General features: G+C 37.8%; 1 protein-coding gene across 2 annotated transcripts in view; it reads right to left on the bottom strand.

The window, feature by feature from the left end:
• The window catches only part of KCNQ5 (potassium voltage-gated channel subfamily Q member 5), a 282,164-nt gene that overhangs the window by 26,378 nt on the left and 238,461 nt on the right, over nt 1-17,325 (bottom strand). Inside the window, exons 6-10 of one of the 2 annotated variants that reach the window (XM_032104818.1) lie at nt 16,565-16,675; nt 14,539-14,634; nt 11,202-11,296; nt 9,638-9,664; nt 1,079-1,299 (exon numbers count right to left, since the gene is read on the bottom strand). In XM_032104818.1, the coding sequence (XP_031960709.1) occupies nt 1,079-1,299; nt 9,638-9,664; nt 11,202-11,296; nt 14,539-14,634; nt 16,565-16,675 (550 nt within the window). The remainder of the gene's footprint in view (nt 1-1,078; nt 1,300-9,637; nt 9,665-11,201; nt 11,297-14,538; nt 14,635-16,564; nt 16,676-17,325) is intronic. The other variant, XM_032104819.1, reaches the window with a different exon arrangement.

Here is a 17,325-nt window from a genome sequence, read left to right as displayed (position 1 = left end):
CCCATTCAGGTAGGGTCACTGGTGGTAGTCAACCAGTTTGTTTCCCTTTTTTTTTATGTGGGGGATACCACAAGAAAGAACAAAACATCCATAGATGGGGAAATATGTGAATGGAGAAACCAGAAACAAAATCCTCTGGGGCAGCAGTACCCCCAGAGCTGTGTGAGTGCACCTTTCAGTGCTGGACCTGTCCCATACAGGGGTCAGGTTCACCTGGTGCTCTCAGCTCCTGTGTGTCAGGGGACTGCTGTCACTCAGTTTGATGCTGCTGGGTTAGAGGAGTCACTTTGTTTTGGCAAGCTTTGGCAGATGAAGGTCCTTGCCTGAGTGCGGGTTAGTTTAATGCCAAATTGGACTTTAGCTAGAGAATGGAGCAGTGTAGGAGGCAACTTGAGCGAAAGGCTGGGCTGCTGCTGTGGGTTCAACGAGCCATTTTCAGCAAGATCCACTTCTTCACATTTTAGGAGTGCTTCCTACATCCAAAATACCCTTTAGAAAGCAATACATAGAAGCAATAACACTGGTATTTGCTAAATCTACCTGCCTTATCAAGCCAGATACAACCTTGTAAAACTTAAAGCACCCAGTAGTTTATCCCTTGGTGGCAGGTGATTGCATCGCCACTGCCGGTACTAGGACTCCTCTGCCTGAGGGAGCCAGTTCTGCACAAGCTGTGCTCTAGGCTGGCAAAGGGCACAGACTTTGCTGGCTGTGCTGCACGGACCACCAGCAGGAGGCAGCAGGTTTGGGCAGCAGCTGAGCTCAGTAGTGGGAGAGGGGTCGTGACAGAGGAGGTGTTGCAGCCAAATCTCTGGGATGCATTCAGTCCACTGTGACTTTTCATAGTGACCCCTTTTTCTACCAGTTGCTCCCTATGCACCACTGACATGATTTCTTATTAAAAGATAATCACATTATCGGGCTCTTTGAAGCAGACTGTAGCTGGTTTGTGTCTCTGGCCCCAAATAGCAATTCTTTCTGCTTTCCTAAAATGTGTACAATCACTGTGCAAGTGTGCAGGAGTGTGAGCAGGCTGGCAGCAGCAGACAATGGTGAACAAGGGGTGAAAAACTCTTACCATCGACCATGGGTTTGGGCTGGGAACTCTTCAGCCGCAGCGAGGGCCTGAAGCGGGTTCGGTCATTGAAGCTCCAGCTCTTCTGGACTTTGGTTGGGCTGCCCTCAGTGGCAATGTCAGCACTTGGTGACCGGCGATCTCCGACTGAAGATTGCCTGTTTTTTATACTTTGACCTCGTGGGCTGGCCATCCGGACCCGCTCCTTAAAACTTAGCTTTTGACTGTGGGAGAGAGAAATAGATTTTATATCATAGTTCCTTCAATGCATTTCTTTTTTCTATTGTATGATAATTGAAAATAATGTGTAAAAAATCTCACTGGTATGAATCTGTTTCTTACACACATTTATTTTCATTGAATATATTTCATTTGTGAATGGAACTGATTTGATGTAATTGCTTTTTGATAGAAGTATGAGCATTGGCAGTTTATAACACAGTATAGAATAACTTTGTAAAAGAAATTAAAAATAACAAATAGAAACAAATTTCACCCAATTATTATACATTATTCTCTATGATTTTTTTTATTACTTGAACTGGAAATAGGTTTGTTTCCATCTTAGTCAGCCTAGCTCAGTGCGTTTCTGGCCATATCTTCAGATAAACAAAACCAAAACGTATTTTATTGTTACTGCGTGCCATGTAGTATTGTCTGGTTTGTTTTTCTTTTTAAGCAGGCAAAAATACTGTTAGTGTATATTCGTGCTTTTTCCGGATGTGGCACTTCCAACATTTCATATGTATGGTTAGTGATCACTCATATCCAGAATTCCTTGTTAGAGCACTTCCTTGGACACGACAAAACCAAAATTCATAAAATCCAAGAAACAACATGATGACGGATTAATGGAAATGCAATGATATGCTGTATGCTCTCTAAAGTCATTGCTGAAGATTAAGCTGGAAGCTGACTATGTGCGGGTGGTATTGGACAGGCACCAGAGCCCAGCCTAGCTCATGACTGTCTACTGCACCAGTGGTGACCCTGTGATCTTATGGTTGACCAATAGTGAGGTTTTTCCCCCTGCTGTGCTTGTAATCATCCCCTGCAGCCAGCTAAATGTGGGATTTGTAGATTTTCTATTTCCCAGTGCTTAAATTACCTTTGTTCAAACATATTTGATGAACATCCGGTGGTCACTGTGACTATCTGCCTATGCTTTTTTTGTTTGTCCCTTCCTGTAGCAGAAGACACAAAGTGGAAACAGAGAAGGAGTCTGACACCAAGGTCTGGAAACCTTGTTTTATCTGCAAGGTTAAATTCACTTGGTTGTGATGGTCAGGTTTTAGCTTTTATATTTTTCAGATTCTTTACTGCCTAGTATGTAACTCTGAAAGTTCATACAGCCTGTTAGCTACTGTTGTCACATTTTGGTTAGGCATAACAAACCCTCTCTGGGCCTGAACTCAAGGACACTTGCACTCTGAAAACACAGTGTTAATATGTAATTATATGAAATGGAAAGCAATTATAAACTGTGAAGTGTTGAGATAAACATCTCTTTGTCCGTGCATAGCAAAGCATAGCATTTCAGTCTGAATAAAGACATCACTGACAGCAGAAAGGATGCAGTTTGCTGCAGGCAAAACACATGCTGGGATGCTTCTAATGTGGTAATTTTCTAGAGTACTAAAATGTAAGCACATCAATAAAAAGATTATTAGATAAATGTATTTCTATATGGCATGATGGATTACTTGAAAGAATACCTTTACTATAATTTCTGAATGTAATCCCCTTTTTTCCTTGCCCAAAATAAGCAATTGTTGAAATAAATACATCACAGTGCTGAAAATATTATCTGTTTCCATTGTAATTGTTACCCAGTGCTGTGGCCTAAGCAATACAAAAGACCCAGAGAACCTAATATTTGAATGAAAAATGAGTTCCAAAATTTAACTTTGAATACAAATTACACTTTGAGACTGAATTATATTTCAGCTCAGAACTTAATGAAAATATTAACTGTAAAATATTTATTAACCACATTATTGCATTGTCATATTATGCAGAATGAGGAAGAGAATCAAAATTGACTTCTTATTACAGATATTATTCCTGCAAGTGTCCCCCTTTTTTTAACTCCCCTTACGGCTCAAATTGTACTTGCTATTGGAAAATGAAGTCAAATGATGCTCTTTTTTTGCAAACATTAGAGTTTAAAAAATTCTGAACAGCTGTCTTCCTGCTGGACTAATAAAAATGAAAGGAAAATGGGTAAAATAGCCATAAAAGCTATCTATATAGATCCTATTTTTTATAATCCCATTAACTCCAAAATAAAAACGAAAATAAAACCAGAATCAAAACAGCACATGTGCTGTTCTGTCAATTAATTTGTACTAATGAAAGCACTTGCTGCCTTTAAATGATTGGTAGACATGGGTATTTCATTTATAAAAGCTGAATAGTACACAATGGCTACTTAACCTGAGTATCTTTAGTTCTCCAAATCAAAGCAGTGAGGCAATGGTGAAAGGAACAGTAGGCATTTTATCTGTACTACAGACATTTTTCAAAAGTGCAACGCTGAGAATGAAAATATTAATGTAAACTGCAGAGCTCATACTTAAAAAATAAACCAAAATTGGCTTTGTAGCAATGGCAGTGTACTGGCATGCCAAGGGTCCATGCAGAGGGTGCTGCATCATGAAGAGAAACACAGCCCCCAAAAGGAAGCATGGTTTGGAAACTGTCTTTTGCATCTTCAGATGCATCCCCAAAGAGACTAGTTGTAGCAGTTCTTTGCTTCTTGGATCCTTGTTCCTATTTTGAGACTGGTGGGAAATGTTCCTGAAGTCACTGGGTCCTTCTCAGCACAGGCATAAATTGTGGGACTGGTAGCAGTGGAGAAGAAAGGTTGGGAGAAGAAAGCTTGTCCTTGGGAACACACTGTCTTGGGGCTCTTCTATGTATGAAAAATAACAGATCATGAATGAGTAACTGAGTCAGAGAACTTGAGAATATCCTCACCAGGCTTTTCCCCATAGTGAAAGTCCTTTTCCTTATAGGATAAAGCCTGGTTCCTGGCTCTGGATTCTTTGTTGCAATAGTGGTAGAGATGGTGTTAAAATTACAGAGTGAAGATAATCTTACACCTTTCAAGTATCTTTGGACATTCTGCATTCAAATCAGTAGCCAGTGAATCCTTTAGGGCTCTGTATTCTGATTTTATGCTGGTTGGATCAACACTGGCTAGTGCATGCTAAAAATCCTTCACCTTTTGCAGGTCCTGGCCTACTATATTTTCCTCTTTCACATTTTTTCCCCTCTCTTTTTACATGGTATCCAAAGGAAATCCCTTGAATCAATGTAAACCTGTTAATGAACGTTAGATATTCATGTATCCCCATAAGTATTCACAAACTTTGAGTGTTTGTCCAAAGGGCAAAAACCACAAGAAAGAATCAGGAAAATAAAATCACACAAGTTCCTAAATCAAACCTAAATGACAAAGATCTGAGGGATCCACAGCTGTCTCCAGTTATCTCTGCATTCCTTTAGATGTGTGTCTGTCCATCATTTCTTGTACTTTATATGACTGATAATTTAGCCTAGCTGGTTGACATACAGTTTTGCTTCCTATGAGTCTTCCCTGGCAATGGTAATCACTTTGGACCTATCACTCCTCTAATTTTGCAGGCTGAAAGTTGTGGAATGTATTCTTATCGCTAACACTGGAGCTTTGAAGCATCTTTTAGTGGAGATCCATTACAACTGGCAGCTGTAGAAAAGGAAGCAAATGACTTTTCTGTACTCGTCTGCCTTCTGAAAGGTCAGTTGTAGGATCTTATGACTCATTCCTCCCATCCAAGCCCAAGGCGCTTATTTCCCTAGGACAGCAAATGACTTTCTAGTTCTTATTTCTTCGTTTCCAAATTCTGCCTTTACCACCCTTGATTTATGAAGAAAGAGGTGTGTTGGGACACTAGAGGTCACTGTAGCTTCACTGCAGAGGGAATGAACACTTCTCTGCTGGTCCAAATGACTACCCTGGATAAGAGTTTGTTTAAATTGACAGATGCATACAAACCTTTGCTCGCTCTGTCTTCCATGGACCATCTCCCTGTACTTTGTTAACTGAGCATCTCTTTCCCTTCCAGTCCCACTCCCCCATTTGTCTGCCGCCTTCCTGCATTTCTGGTCAAGTCAAACTTCTGCTCTTCTTCAGCCTCAGACCTGCAGCACTACTGCTTGCTACTAGCCACAATTTACACCTTGTTTTTCAGCTTTTCATACTGAGCTGGTTGGTGGAAGCAAGAATAGGAAGAATTTGAAATAAATCAGAAATAACTGGAAGGTGAGGGAGAATGCTCTGAGTCTTGAGACAGAAGCTAAAACTGCCAAAAATTATTACCTATGGCAAACAACAGCAAGCAGATGCACATGCCAATTTTCAGCAGTTAGCTACCTATAAATACATGTGTTGATTCTTACTGAGCCTAAAAATACTTTTACTGAAATTAAGCTAAGTCAAACAAATGCAAATGCAATGGATAATACGGTGAGACCTGAAGTTCAAACATTCAAAACTTCACCACCAGTCTCGTGCCAGGACCATGAACTCAAGAAATTTAGTGTTGTATTTCATACCTTCAATGAGTAATAACAAGAATTTCAGGCCACAGTGTTTTATAGTTCAATTGTCAAACAGAAAAGGAAATATTCAGGGTGTTTGTGCATTTTTTCCTTTTCCAAAGAAATTCTAAATGAAGATAAACTATTTTGATCTTAATTTTCTGTAATCAGTTTGTACTTCTACTGTCTTTTACATTATTTTTAAAAAGTAAGAAATAATGCAATCAGCTTGAGATATGAATCATAGGTTTCTTCCCATGAGATTCATCCATCTAGGAATTACCATTTTTGGTAAGAGACACAATTTCCATGGAATTCAGCTGAAGCAGATGCTTGATTTCACATGCATTCCTCTACCTTCCAGTACAGGATGCAGGCACATCTTCCATAAGCTGTGTCCAAGGGGATTCTTCTCAAGAACAAGTGCACATTTTGACTGTTGTAGTTGCCTAGCATGTTATAGCTTAATATTCCCCACTAATTATTAGATGGAGAACTCGACTGCCATGGTCATAAAAATCCTCTTGGACTTTGGGAAATGGCTTTACCCAAACATTCAACCCCAGTTTTAGATCTCCACAGGGTAATGCATTCGAAAAGCTGAAGTCTCAGACAGAGAAGGGGAATGGGGCTTTGTAATATCATGGCGTGCTGCACACTGCAATTGTCTGGCTGGATGAGTTTGAAACAACTGGTGTTGCTGCCATTGTGTTAATGGCATTGCAGGCAACAAGCAGAAAGGGACTTAAAAGCACTTAAAAATAAATAGGAAACATCGTTTGGAGAAGTAAGGAACTTTAAAGCACTAAGAAGGGGAAGTAAATGAATCATGCACCTGATGTTAGTTGGCATTCTCAAACATCACGTGAATAGGCAGGATGCTGAATAGTTGGCATTCTCAAACATCATGTGAATAGGCAGGATGCTGAATACCTATGTTTCCGAGGGGTGTACATCCTGAAGAGCTTCTGTTTATTACTACAAAGCTTACTAGGAGTGAGGGGAGATAGAGGACTGTGTTACTAAGCATTCCAGTGCTAGATAAGGGGTTAGGTTTTCCACCTCAAGTTAGATTATACATCACTGGCAATTTCTTTTTTATATGGTGCATGCAGAGTGTTTACATTTAATCTACTTTTAGAAACAGATATGGTATAGAAGGTGAAACAATTCCATAATATAATTCACTTGTTTCCCTCAGAACAGGGCTGAATTTTCCCCCCAAGATCTTATACTGGCAAAACTGCTCCTTATTGCACCAGAGAATTGTCTAAATAGGGAATGCGTATTCAGCCTCATGAGTTACAAGACTAGATGGGTGACATTCATCCTTTGCAGACACCCAGTGCATGTCCTACACACAGTTTTAGACTGATTATGCTCTCTGTATGTCACAAGATTCATCAGTCTTGATCTAGTTTCCTGCACAGGAACTATTTCAGCCATGTTGTATAAATGAACAGAAATAAATATTATTTATATAAATATATATATGTTTGTTTTCAGTGTGTGCATTTGTAGTTATTGAGAATTTAACATATAGGCTTTTAAAATAACTTACACAAGTCTAGAACCGATTTATAGAAATACCTCATTTATAGCTTGGATACACCAGAGAGGTTGTCTACTAATACTTTGATAAATTATTAATTAGAATACTTGTGTGTAAAATTTTGGGAACTACAACATGCATATTTTTATTAAAATCAATGTGAAGCTACAGCCTCATAAGCACAGCTCTCTCAACTCAAATGCATAGCAACATTTAATCACCTAATGAAAGACTGTAGCTCTATACATGACAAAACACAAGAATTAATTTCTGTAAATATAAGCCAATTTGGTAGGAAAGAAAATAATAAACTTTTCCCTAACACGAGTTTTTCTCCATTGTTATTAGAAGGGAATATAGAGCAAAGAGCATATTCAGAATGCAATCCAATGTACTACTTGTGCAAACATGTCTCCTTTTAAAGAGTGAAACAAGAAGCTTACTTAGTTCACATAGCATCCCATGCAAGTAACTTAACATCACAGTAAGAAACAAGTTAAATAGTCAAGGACAGATATCTCAAAGTACATTGCAGTAGGTTGCATTTACATCTTTGCCACAAAAGACCACATACACCACATGTATTTTCAGTCATATAAACACACAGTGATATATCAGCATAAAAGTGATATACAGACACTGGCAAAACACACCTTTTTTGAAAAGGCACTGAGTGGTCTGTAGGGTTTTTACTGTAGAACATGATCTCAGAAGTTAACTAGTTCATTTTTACCCATACACTAATTTACAGCAGTGCACAAATTAGTTAAGAGTTTCTGACTAAATTGTTGACTTCTTTTAAAGACACAATTGGTATAATTAATATGGAGAACATAAGCTGATTTTGACAGCTGAGTGTTTGGTTGTTGGTTTTTTTGTTTTTGTTTTTGTTTTTGTTTTGTTTTTTTAATCTAATTTCCAGTTATTGTAAGTAAATTTGTCTTTTTTAGTGCTTGCAGGTACAACTGGGAATAACCTCTCTCCTCTGCACAAATCCTGGTTTTACAGGGATGTACTCATTTGCTGGCAACTTCTGTGTCACCTTTAAAAAAGTCAATTTTAAATGTTGCTGTCAAAAGACTAGGAAATACAGCTGGTGAGAGCAAGAAGTTTGGATCAGACTGTAATAATTTAATGAGATCAATATGTTCCTAGCAAGCCTGTGGAGGTAATGTATACAAAAAGTCCCAGAACTGACAGAGCAACTCCTGTCCCCTTGAGTTACAGTGACACTAACAGCGGTTACATGTGCTTGGAGGAAAAGGTTGGAGTCAGGTGCCAGAGGAGCAATCTGGGAAGTGGAATGGGACACGGGTAATTGATGTGACGATTTTCATCCTTAACTGAATAACCCAGAAGCATTTGTGAACCATGGTACAACTTGGGGCTGGATGTATTTCAGGGGCTGATGTGTCACCAACACTTTTTTCCTTGGCTTTTCAGCATTTTCTGATGGGAGGTAAAGTCTGCTATTCTCTGAGCATGCTGATACCGCAGTGCCGGCTGCCAAATGCCTGCTGATTCCCATCCCTAATGAGTTTCTGAGATAATTTCTCTTATAGCCACTGAGTCCTTTCCTGTCCCTAAGGGTTTGGGCTATCATTACAGCAAAGACCAGCATTTTCTCCCACTTCTTAGGACATGCCTCTCCAGAGCTTTATTTACCTAGTGAGAATAGCCCTGCCAAGGCTTTCTGCTGCCAGCTGTAGGCAGTTGGTGCTCAGCCGCGATCTAGGCTGGGTGGAAGCCCACCCGCGCTCTCAGCTGACTGCAGTGGGGCTTTCTTCAGGCGACATACCAGTCTGGCTCAACAAGGCCAAGGGGGAGTGCAAGCCATGCAGCCAGGAGGAGGTGAGACACTGCAGTGCTGCTTTCCCCCCCACCTCCTATGTCCCAAAACGCTCCTTAGGAGGGGATGACAGAAAAGTTAGAAAATGTGGAGTCATGGCACTGAGGAAGCCTTGAGGATGCTCCTGCAGAGCAAAGGTGACATCCAAGCAGCCCCATCAGAGGGTCCTTACCCTGCAGTGGAGGGCTGGTGGGCTTCTTCACCTTGCCAAATAAACTATATGTCTGTAACTTCCACTGCAATTCCCGCATCAATTTTACAGCAGAAGCAAGGGCGGTGTCCTTGCCCAGGAGCTGGGTCTGGAGAGGCTGCTCCACTGGCTGCTCTGCCACTGTTCAAACTGAGCTCCTCAAAGCTAAAACATGTTAGATGTGTAAAAAATTGCCTATTTTTTCCCATAGAAAAACTGGGACAAAGAAGCAAATTTCAGCAGCGTATGAGTTTAAAAAATCCAATTTGCGATTATTATCTATCAACAGTTGCAGTTCATTGAACCTACTGTACAGAACCCGAGACATCTAAAAGCCATTAGGAAACAGCAATTTCACAGATAAAAGGAATAAAAGAAACTACAAACCTGCTAGAAGATTCCCCTTGTTCTTTTCTTCAGGTCAGGGAGTGGGAGGGAAAAACATACTTGTTATGCAGATAGTAATCACATTACTTAGTTACAGATGATGTTATATATATGATAAACGTAAATGGGTATGTTAATTGGTGTACAACACACGTTACATTGCAACCACAAAAGCATTCAAGCAAGACTCATAACTACAATGCTTCTGGAAAATAAACTTTTCAGTTTTTTTAACACATGCATAACATGCTTAGTACATACCACTGCAGACTGAGTTGGCAAAGCACTTAGGCAAAACGCATTGCTGACACATATATAACAGAAAGCTGTAGGTTCTTATTAGATAAAGCTATTTCTGGTAAATAAAAAGGTTTAATTTTAGGATAACACAGCAATATGCTTATTTAAAATAAGAAGTAGATGCACTTTTGAGGGACAGTCATATTTTAGAATATTTTATGTGAGATACAGCTTCATTATTTATGTAATTTTATATCCATCCATTTATACCAATGTTGCTTTCAACCTGTTTGTATATGTAAAATATCAATACTTCATGTAACTTTTAATCTAAAAGCTCCTTTTAGTTTGGAGCAGTTTGGAATTACAGTTATGGTAATGGATTACTTACGGCTCTGTTCTTGTCAACTCTTTGAAATTCAAAGATCAGCTTTGGATACCCAGCCAAACTTCTTTTTGGCTGAGCTTTTTGGCACACAATTACCTTTTTACTGTCATGTGGATGTTCATCACCCAGCTTTGAGAGAAACCACTAATTCTCTTGCACTGTCTGCAATTAACAACAGTTAAGATGCTTATCAGAGCTTTCCCATAAGGCTCTTAGCGCTCTCCTGTTTGATCTTTATCAAGTGTCTTTTACTTCCTGATCTATGCCCTGTATTGAATCAGTCAACTTGCTGCCTTCTGCTAAACCTTTTACTGAATTATTGAAAAGTCTCGGGCTGCCAGTGCTCTGTGAATTCTTACCCAAGCTAGAGTATCAAATATTTCCTGTCTGCCAAACTGTGGCAACAGGTCTTTTGAGTCATCTTCCACTATCTGTATGTATGACTGTGTATATATTTTGTCCTAAGGAAATACTGAATATATCAGAAGGTATGACAAAAAGGAGCAAATTCCCCAGTGCATTCACCTGCAAAATTCCACAAGGCACTCTTCCTTTGGAAAGGCAGATCAGCAGCTACAGCCTTATACAGAGGCACAGACATAAACATACCATTGAACCAAGGAACAAGCTCTGCATTAAACTTGGTATTTTCCTCCTTAAGGATAACTTGGAATGAGGTGAATCATTAGCCGTGATGCATGAGTGGGTTGCTGGGAAAATGTTTCTAATGCCAGTGCATTTCTAAGATAAATAGCAATGATTTGTATTTGTTCCTGGGCTCCTACATGATATTAATCTGATTTGTTAGTTGAAATTTTTAATGAGAAAATTGGAGAGGACTTAAGGCAACAAACCATGACAAAACAGACAAATACTAGTTCTCTATAAGCTTGAACAGACATGAAAACCAGCACCAGCTGCCATATTTGTACCTACTTTGTAGGGCTGCAGGTATGCAAGGCCTTCAAATGAGGCTTCCAGGTAGCAATGGAAACTGATTTCTCATCAGCAGCATAACTACGCCATACACACTACGTGCAGGATATATGGTAAAAAAAGAAAAAACAAGGCAAGAGGGAGCAGGGGATGAAACAAAAAATTGAAAAGCAGATTAGTAACCAATACAAGTTGTATCTTTCTCTTATCATTCATAGCACTGATACATGCCTGAGGGGAGGAAGAATACTTTCATAATATCGCCAGGTGGCTGCCACGTTTGTTCTGCTGGCGTCGGTAGAATAAAACCGCCAGGAAGCCTGGTATGGGGAAACAATAGAAAAGTACAAAGGAACCAAGAAAATGAAGTGACAATGCCACCGCACTGACTATGGAGTGAGGGGATTTTGCTCAGACCAGGATGTGCTCAGTTAGGCTGATTCAGGAAATACCAGTACAAACCTATCAAAACTTTTGTGAATCCCAGTACACCTTATGTGGTAAGATAAGAGTTACTGGCTCCATGAAAGCACCAGAAGATATTCAGCATATAAAGGTGCTCAGAAAAGCATTGCAGTGATTTATTTGTGACAAGTCCATAGGGGACACCCCCACAAACTTGCAGTCTGAGGTAAAGAAAGTGTCATAATACATTCTGCAAATCATAATGAAAACCAGACAAAAAGCATTTAGAAGAAAAAAGAAGTATTCTCTGTGGTTTGAAACACTGTTAAATGTTTAAAAACACAAAATTAATAATTTCAAAGGTGAGTGACCAAAGCATAGCATTGAAAATGTATCCATTGTTTGGATTTATAGTGCATGTAGATAGTAAGATTAGCCTCGGTTCTACAAGCTGGGATGTGTTCCCTGATGTCAGCATAACTATATTAACTTGTACTAGCTGAGCATCTGTGCTTCCTGTATATTGTCAACCATTAAATGTCATCTAGGTATTCTTGTATGGAAGCTAATACCCTGTGTTTTCCTACTGTGTATCTCCCAGAAGCATATCCAGTCTTCATTAACAGATGGACAACCTGTTACTCACTTTGAAAATTGCTTCACTGGTTGATCATTCTCATTGTCAAAAATTTCTGCATTATTTTTAATTTGAAACTCTTTGGTTTTGGCTTATAGCCAGAGTTACTCATTATGTTTCTGTCTGCTACATTAAATAGTCCAATAGGTTCCATCTCTGAGCTTCTGTGTTCAAATAATGCTCACACTAAGTATTTCTTATAAGCTAAAGAAATTGAGAAAAGTATGTCCGTATGAAACATTTCACTTTTCTATAGCTATCCTTACGTCAGGTAAAGGCTCTAGCAAACAGTCTGTGGCAACAGATGAGTTAGCACAGATTAATTCTACAGCATAACTGGTTAGAAAATAGACATTACTCTGATAAGTTTGAGACGATTTAAAAAACTGGGGCACTGTTACAGTACCCAATGATATGCAGTTCAGACACATCCTGCATTTATGAACACAAAATTTTCTCCAGTCCTTGACCCATTTTTTCCAATGTTTTATTTGCTTTCTCTAATATTCCAGTCTCACTTACAAACTGTAGATGCTGAGTTGATATGTAGCATATTAGTATGAGCATCATCATACACAGTGGTAGTGTATGTCTTCTCCTTATCAGTCTTCTCCTTGTTATGTTTATGGTTCTGTATCTAAGGACTTTAATTAAATCAGGTGGAGTAACATACTGGGAACTTGTATGAAGCTCTTGACCCTTCTTTACCACACTTTGTCCTCTGTATTTCTCATCCTTAGTCAAATCCTTTCCCGATTCACTAAAACTGGGATAGACACATCTTGTAATAATCCGGATTCAGTTTCTAGATTAAGTTTTGTGTTTGTTGTATTAAAATATTTGGCAGTAATCCTTTCACCCTAAAAGTCACCCTGATCGCCCTTGGTTTTATTCCTGTGTGCCTGCTGTCATATTTCCTATTCTGCCAGGCCTTGTGCCTTCAGAAAATATCTCTACCAGCAATTTTTTATTAATTTCTGGATCAGTGAAAGTGTTGAACCTGTAAATGAACATGTAAATGCTGAACAGCCTTCATCATGGGATCCCACAACAAATATCTTCCTTTCACAATGATTTTGTCCACTGAGCGTCACTCTCCAAAATCAGGCAGCTAGCTAGTCTTAGTCTATTTAGCATGCTGTCTTACTAATATTTTGGTTGAACTGTCATAAAATAATAATAAGAGCTACTTCCAAAACCTAAATCTATTATGTGTTTCCTCTGTCAACCAAACTTGGAAGAAGTAGATTAGAATACATTGTTAGAAAGCACCCCAAACAGTCATTCTGAAGTAGGCACAAAAGGAGTGGAATTATTTTTTAAATTATTCTAACAAATATTACATTTGAAATATTTAGGATTTAATAATAATCTGAGAGTAATAATGGAAAATATTCATTAACTTTAAGAATGCTTCAAAGACAGTCTGACATCTATCTGTACTTAACATGGAACCCTAGCATATCCTTGCTTAGCTTCTTTATTTGGATTTATTATTTAAAAAATAAAACTCAGCATAAATGGCACACATAGAACACTTGACGTTCCAGGAAAATAAACTAGGACTCTAGAAAATTATTTCCCCCCCTTTTTTTTCAGTGCATCAAGTACAGTAAAGCTTGGTGCAAAATGATTCTTTAGAGAATTTTCTCAGTTTTAACTAGGACTGAAAGTTAAGGAAAAACCCAATGCAAAACAGCTGCCTAAAACATACCATGCCACTTTTGATTTGCACCATCATGTCAGAACAACTTCAGACAATTTCAGACATTTTGGAATTGTTGGTACCTACATTTCCAGCTTTTGAATTGACTAATAGTGAAAGCAATTCTCTGGGCAGGACACTTTTCTTCTTCACCAAGTATATCACGGACTTAAATACTCTAAACCCTGTAGTAGATAAAAAGTAGCTTAATGTAGGCAAGAGCACTGTGCTGTCATTGGGTTGTCTAGGGATCAATTCTCTTTTTCCAAATAATTTTCTAACTGCAGGTATGCATTTGTCATCCTTGCCTTGGTTTCTTTAACATGGATAGAAGAAACAAAAACTACACACAGAACTGCTATATATAGTTTGTCTTGATGATCTTAAAGGTCTTTTCCAACCTAAATGAATCTGTGATTCTGTACAGAATTATGGCAACACATAGCAGTCACTGAATACAGTTATTTCATGAAACTAACCAATATGTTAAATATTATTTCCACAAAACTTTCCAAATGGAAATAATAAGACTTTTTCCAATACGTGCTTTAAATCACCTGCTATTATCTTTTTGGTGATTTCATATTTACCTGAATTAGACTTGCAGCTGGATTCCTTCTTTTCTCAAAGTGTTTCTGACGATGCTGTTCCTGGACTTTCAATGCAAATCCTGAGCCAAGGATGCCCTGCAATATCATTTTATCAATGTGTAGGTAGTCTTTCAACAAATATACATCATCAATTATGAAGATTTTGTGAAGATGTTACAACATATGGCTGCTTCAGATAAGACATTTATGAGCAGTATATGACAGTATAAGGCAAAGAAGCAGTGCCCCTTTCCTGGTGAAGCAGGAGATTCCTTGCATAACATCTGTGGTGCTACCAATGACCACCCACCCCACCCATTGCCTGCGTTTGTGCTACACAGTATTCCAGCAACTACAAAGGCCATAGAGATAGATATAGATATATATTTATAAAATCAAACTGGGATATTCAGAGGAACTTTAGTCAGGAACGAGGAAATTACCAGCTGGAAGATATGCAGATATATATGGACCCCAAAGTCCACATCTGAAGTACTTATTACAACTTTTGATTTTAGAAAAGTTAAAAAATGCTTTTCTTAACAGATTAAGACCATTTATCCTTGATTTTTCCCAATAAATAATGCCCATTGTTCATTTTAGAGGCTATGAAAAAGGTGATTATGAAACCTCTCCTCTTTTAGCATTTTTACCTTTGAGTAAGATGAATTTGACCCTAACTGAATAGATCCAAAGACTGAGGACGTTTTCCTCCTTGACTTGCAAGAAGTGTAATACTTCTGCTGGACATGTCTGCATTATAAGGAAGAATATTTCCACTCGATTCTTAGGATAAAATAATATTAGAAGTGCAAAAGTTTCCCACATACCTCTTGTTTTACAGACAGATTCAGCACAGAAGTATTTATGAGGAAAACTAGTATCTGTACATAGATATGACATGAGGAACAAAAGTTGTGGCATCTCTAATAGGTAAGGTTATTCATCTTTTCATTGTAGTGCTGGTAAGACTAACTTTCTTGTTAGTGGTGACTAGGTAACAAAAGGAATTAATTACAGTAGGTGTCAATAAATGTCAAAGATTCACAAACAGGTAATGAGTTATAATTATATGCATTATAGTATGTCAAAGATACTGAAATACTCTTTGTAGTTAGAGTAAGAAATAAATGCAGTGCACCAGACGATTTAATGCTGTTGACAAATGCTGACTTTTAATCTTGGTTTATCTATATGGTTGAAAACAAATGAAGAATTATGACATCCATGTTTTATAGTGATCTATAGATAGAGTATAAGAGTATTAAAATATCAAAAGACATTGCACTGGAGACAGTATAAAAAATACAAATGCCACTTCTCATTTCATGCTAATTCAAAACTAATTTTAAAAAAAAGATTTACCCACAAAAATGAGAAGTTATTTCTGAAGCTGCACTATATTTTAGTCATTAAATAATTTCCATTTCCATTAGTGTCTTGTACATTGATAGAAACAACATAAATAAACTGTAATGTTTATTTACAATTTTTCATGGAAAATGATAGTTGCATATTTTGCATTCAACAACATTAACTATTAGTTGATTTAAGGCCTACTACTCTCTGTTGGTAGCTTGAACATACAAGCTTGAACATACGATACAACATGGCCATACAACACAAGCTATTAGAAATGCCTAATTTTTTTTCACTATAGTCTAAGTTAGAAAAACATATAATCTGCTTTTATTTTTGTTTTGTTTAGAAAAATTTGAAAGAAAAGCAGTAATATAACAAAAGGAAGATTTTTCAACTTTACACAATAGTATGTAACCTAACTTAGGGTTATTTCCCTGTCTTTCTATCATCTGTCCATGTCAGAGAAATTTTGCAAAACTAAAGCAATGACACCAAATGGTTTTTTTTGGATTTTGGATAGCAATTCACTAATGTTGTTGCAGAGCAAAAAGGCTTAAACAGTTGTTCTTCATGTAGACAGCTTCCTTCAGCTTTTTGTATCATAATAATGGCAGGACCTACAGGAGTTTCTATTAATTTTTATGAGTTTTATAGGCATACTCACAGCAGGTAGTGCAAAGAAAGAAATGCCGAGTAGAGCAAACCCCGCAGAAAGCAACCTTCCAAGCCAAGTAAGAGGAGTTTTGTCTCCATAGCCAATGGTTGTCAAAGTGATCTAAAAAGAAATGAATGAACTACGTGGTTTACCAGAAGTCACTGACAGATTAGCTGCAGATTATTTACATTGCATGAAGCAGCACTTCCACTAATTAATTCAAGACATATGAAACATATAGCTGTTTCTAAAAAAAATGAACATAAATATATTAACATTGACATTTTTCTGTGAAAATGTAATACTATTTATGACTAAATAAAACTGAGATAAATAATAAACATGAGAAAAACACCTAAATAAGCAATAAGTTTAAAAATAAGGAAACATTATCTTGATCTCAAATTTGAGGGAAATGATGGGAAATTACATAAGTTGGGCAGGAAAAAAGTTTTCTTTTCCAGGGATGTGAAGGTGTTTCACTTATTTTCTGCAGGAAAATATAACTGTATCTATTTGCATAACTAAACAAATATAAAGTATACAGACATCATACTGGAAAAATATAGCAGGGGAGACATTGATGCTTGCAGATTATATAAAGTCAAAGGAATTGCAAGAAGCAGCTGCATTTTCTGCAAACCCATCAGTACAATTTGAAGTGATTTATCTTCTGAAACCCAAAAAACACTAATCAAAAGCTGGAAGGAACTTTGAGTAAAGTTTCTGGTCCTTTCCCCTTCCTCCTGACAGGCTCAGATACACCTATG

The sequence above is a fragment of the Corvus moneduloides genome, chromosome 3 (assembly GCF_009650955.1).
Source record: "Corvus moneduloides isolate bCorMon1 chromosome 3, bCorMon1.pri, whole genome shotgun sequence".
Classification (NCBI taxonomy): domain Eukaryota; kingdom Metazoa; phylum Chordata; class Aves; order Passeriformes; family Corvidae; genus Corvus; species Corvus moneduloides.
Note: the sequence above shows the minus strand (reverse complement) of the source record. Positions and strands in the feature narration are given on the sequence as shown.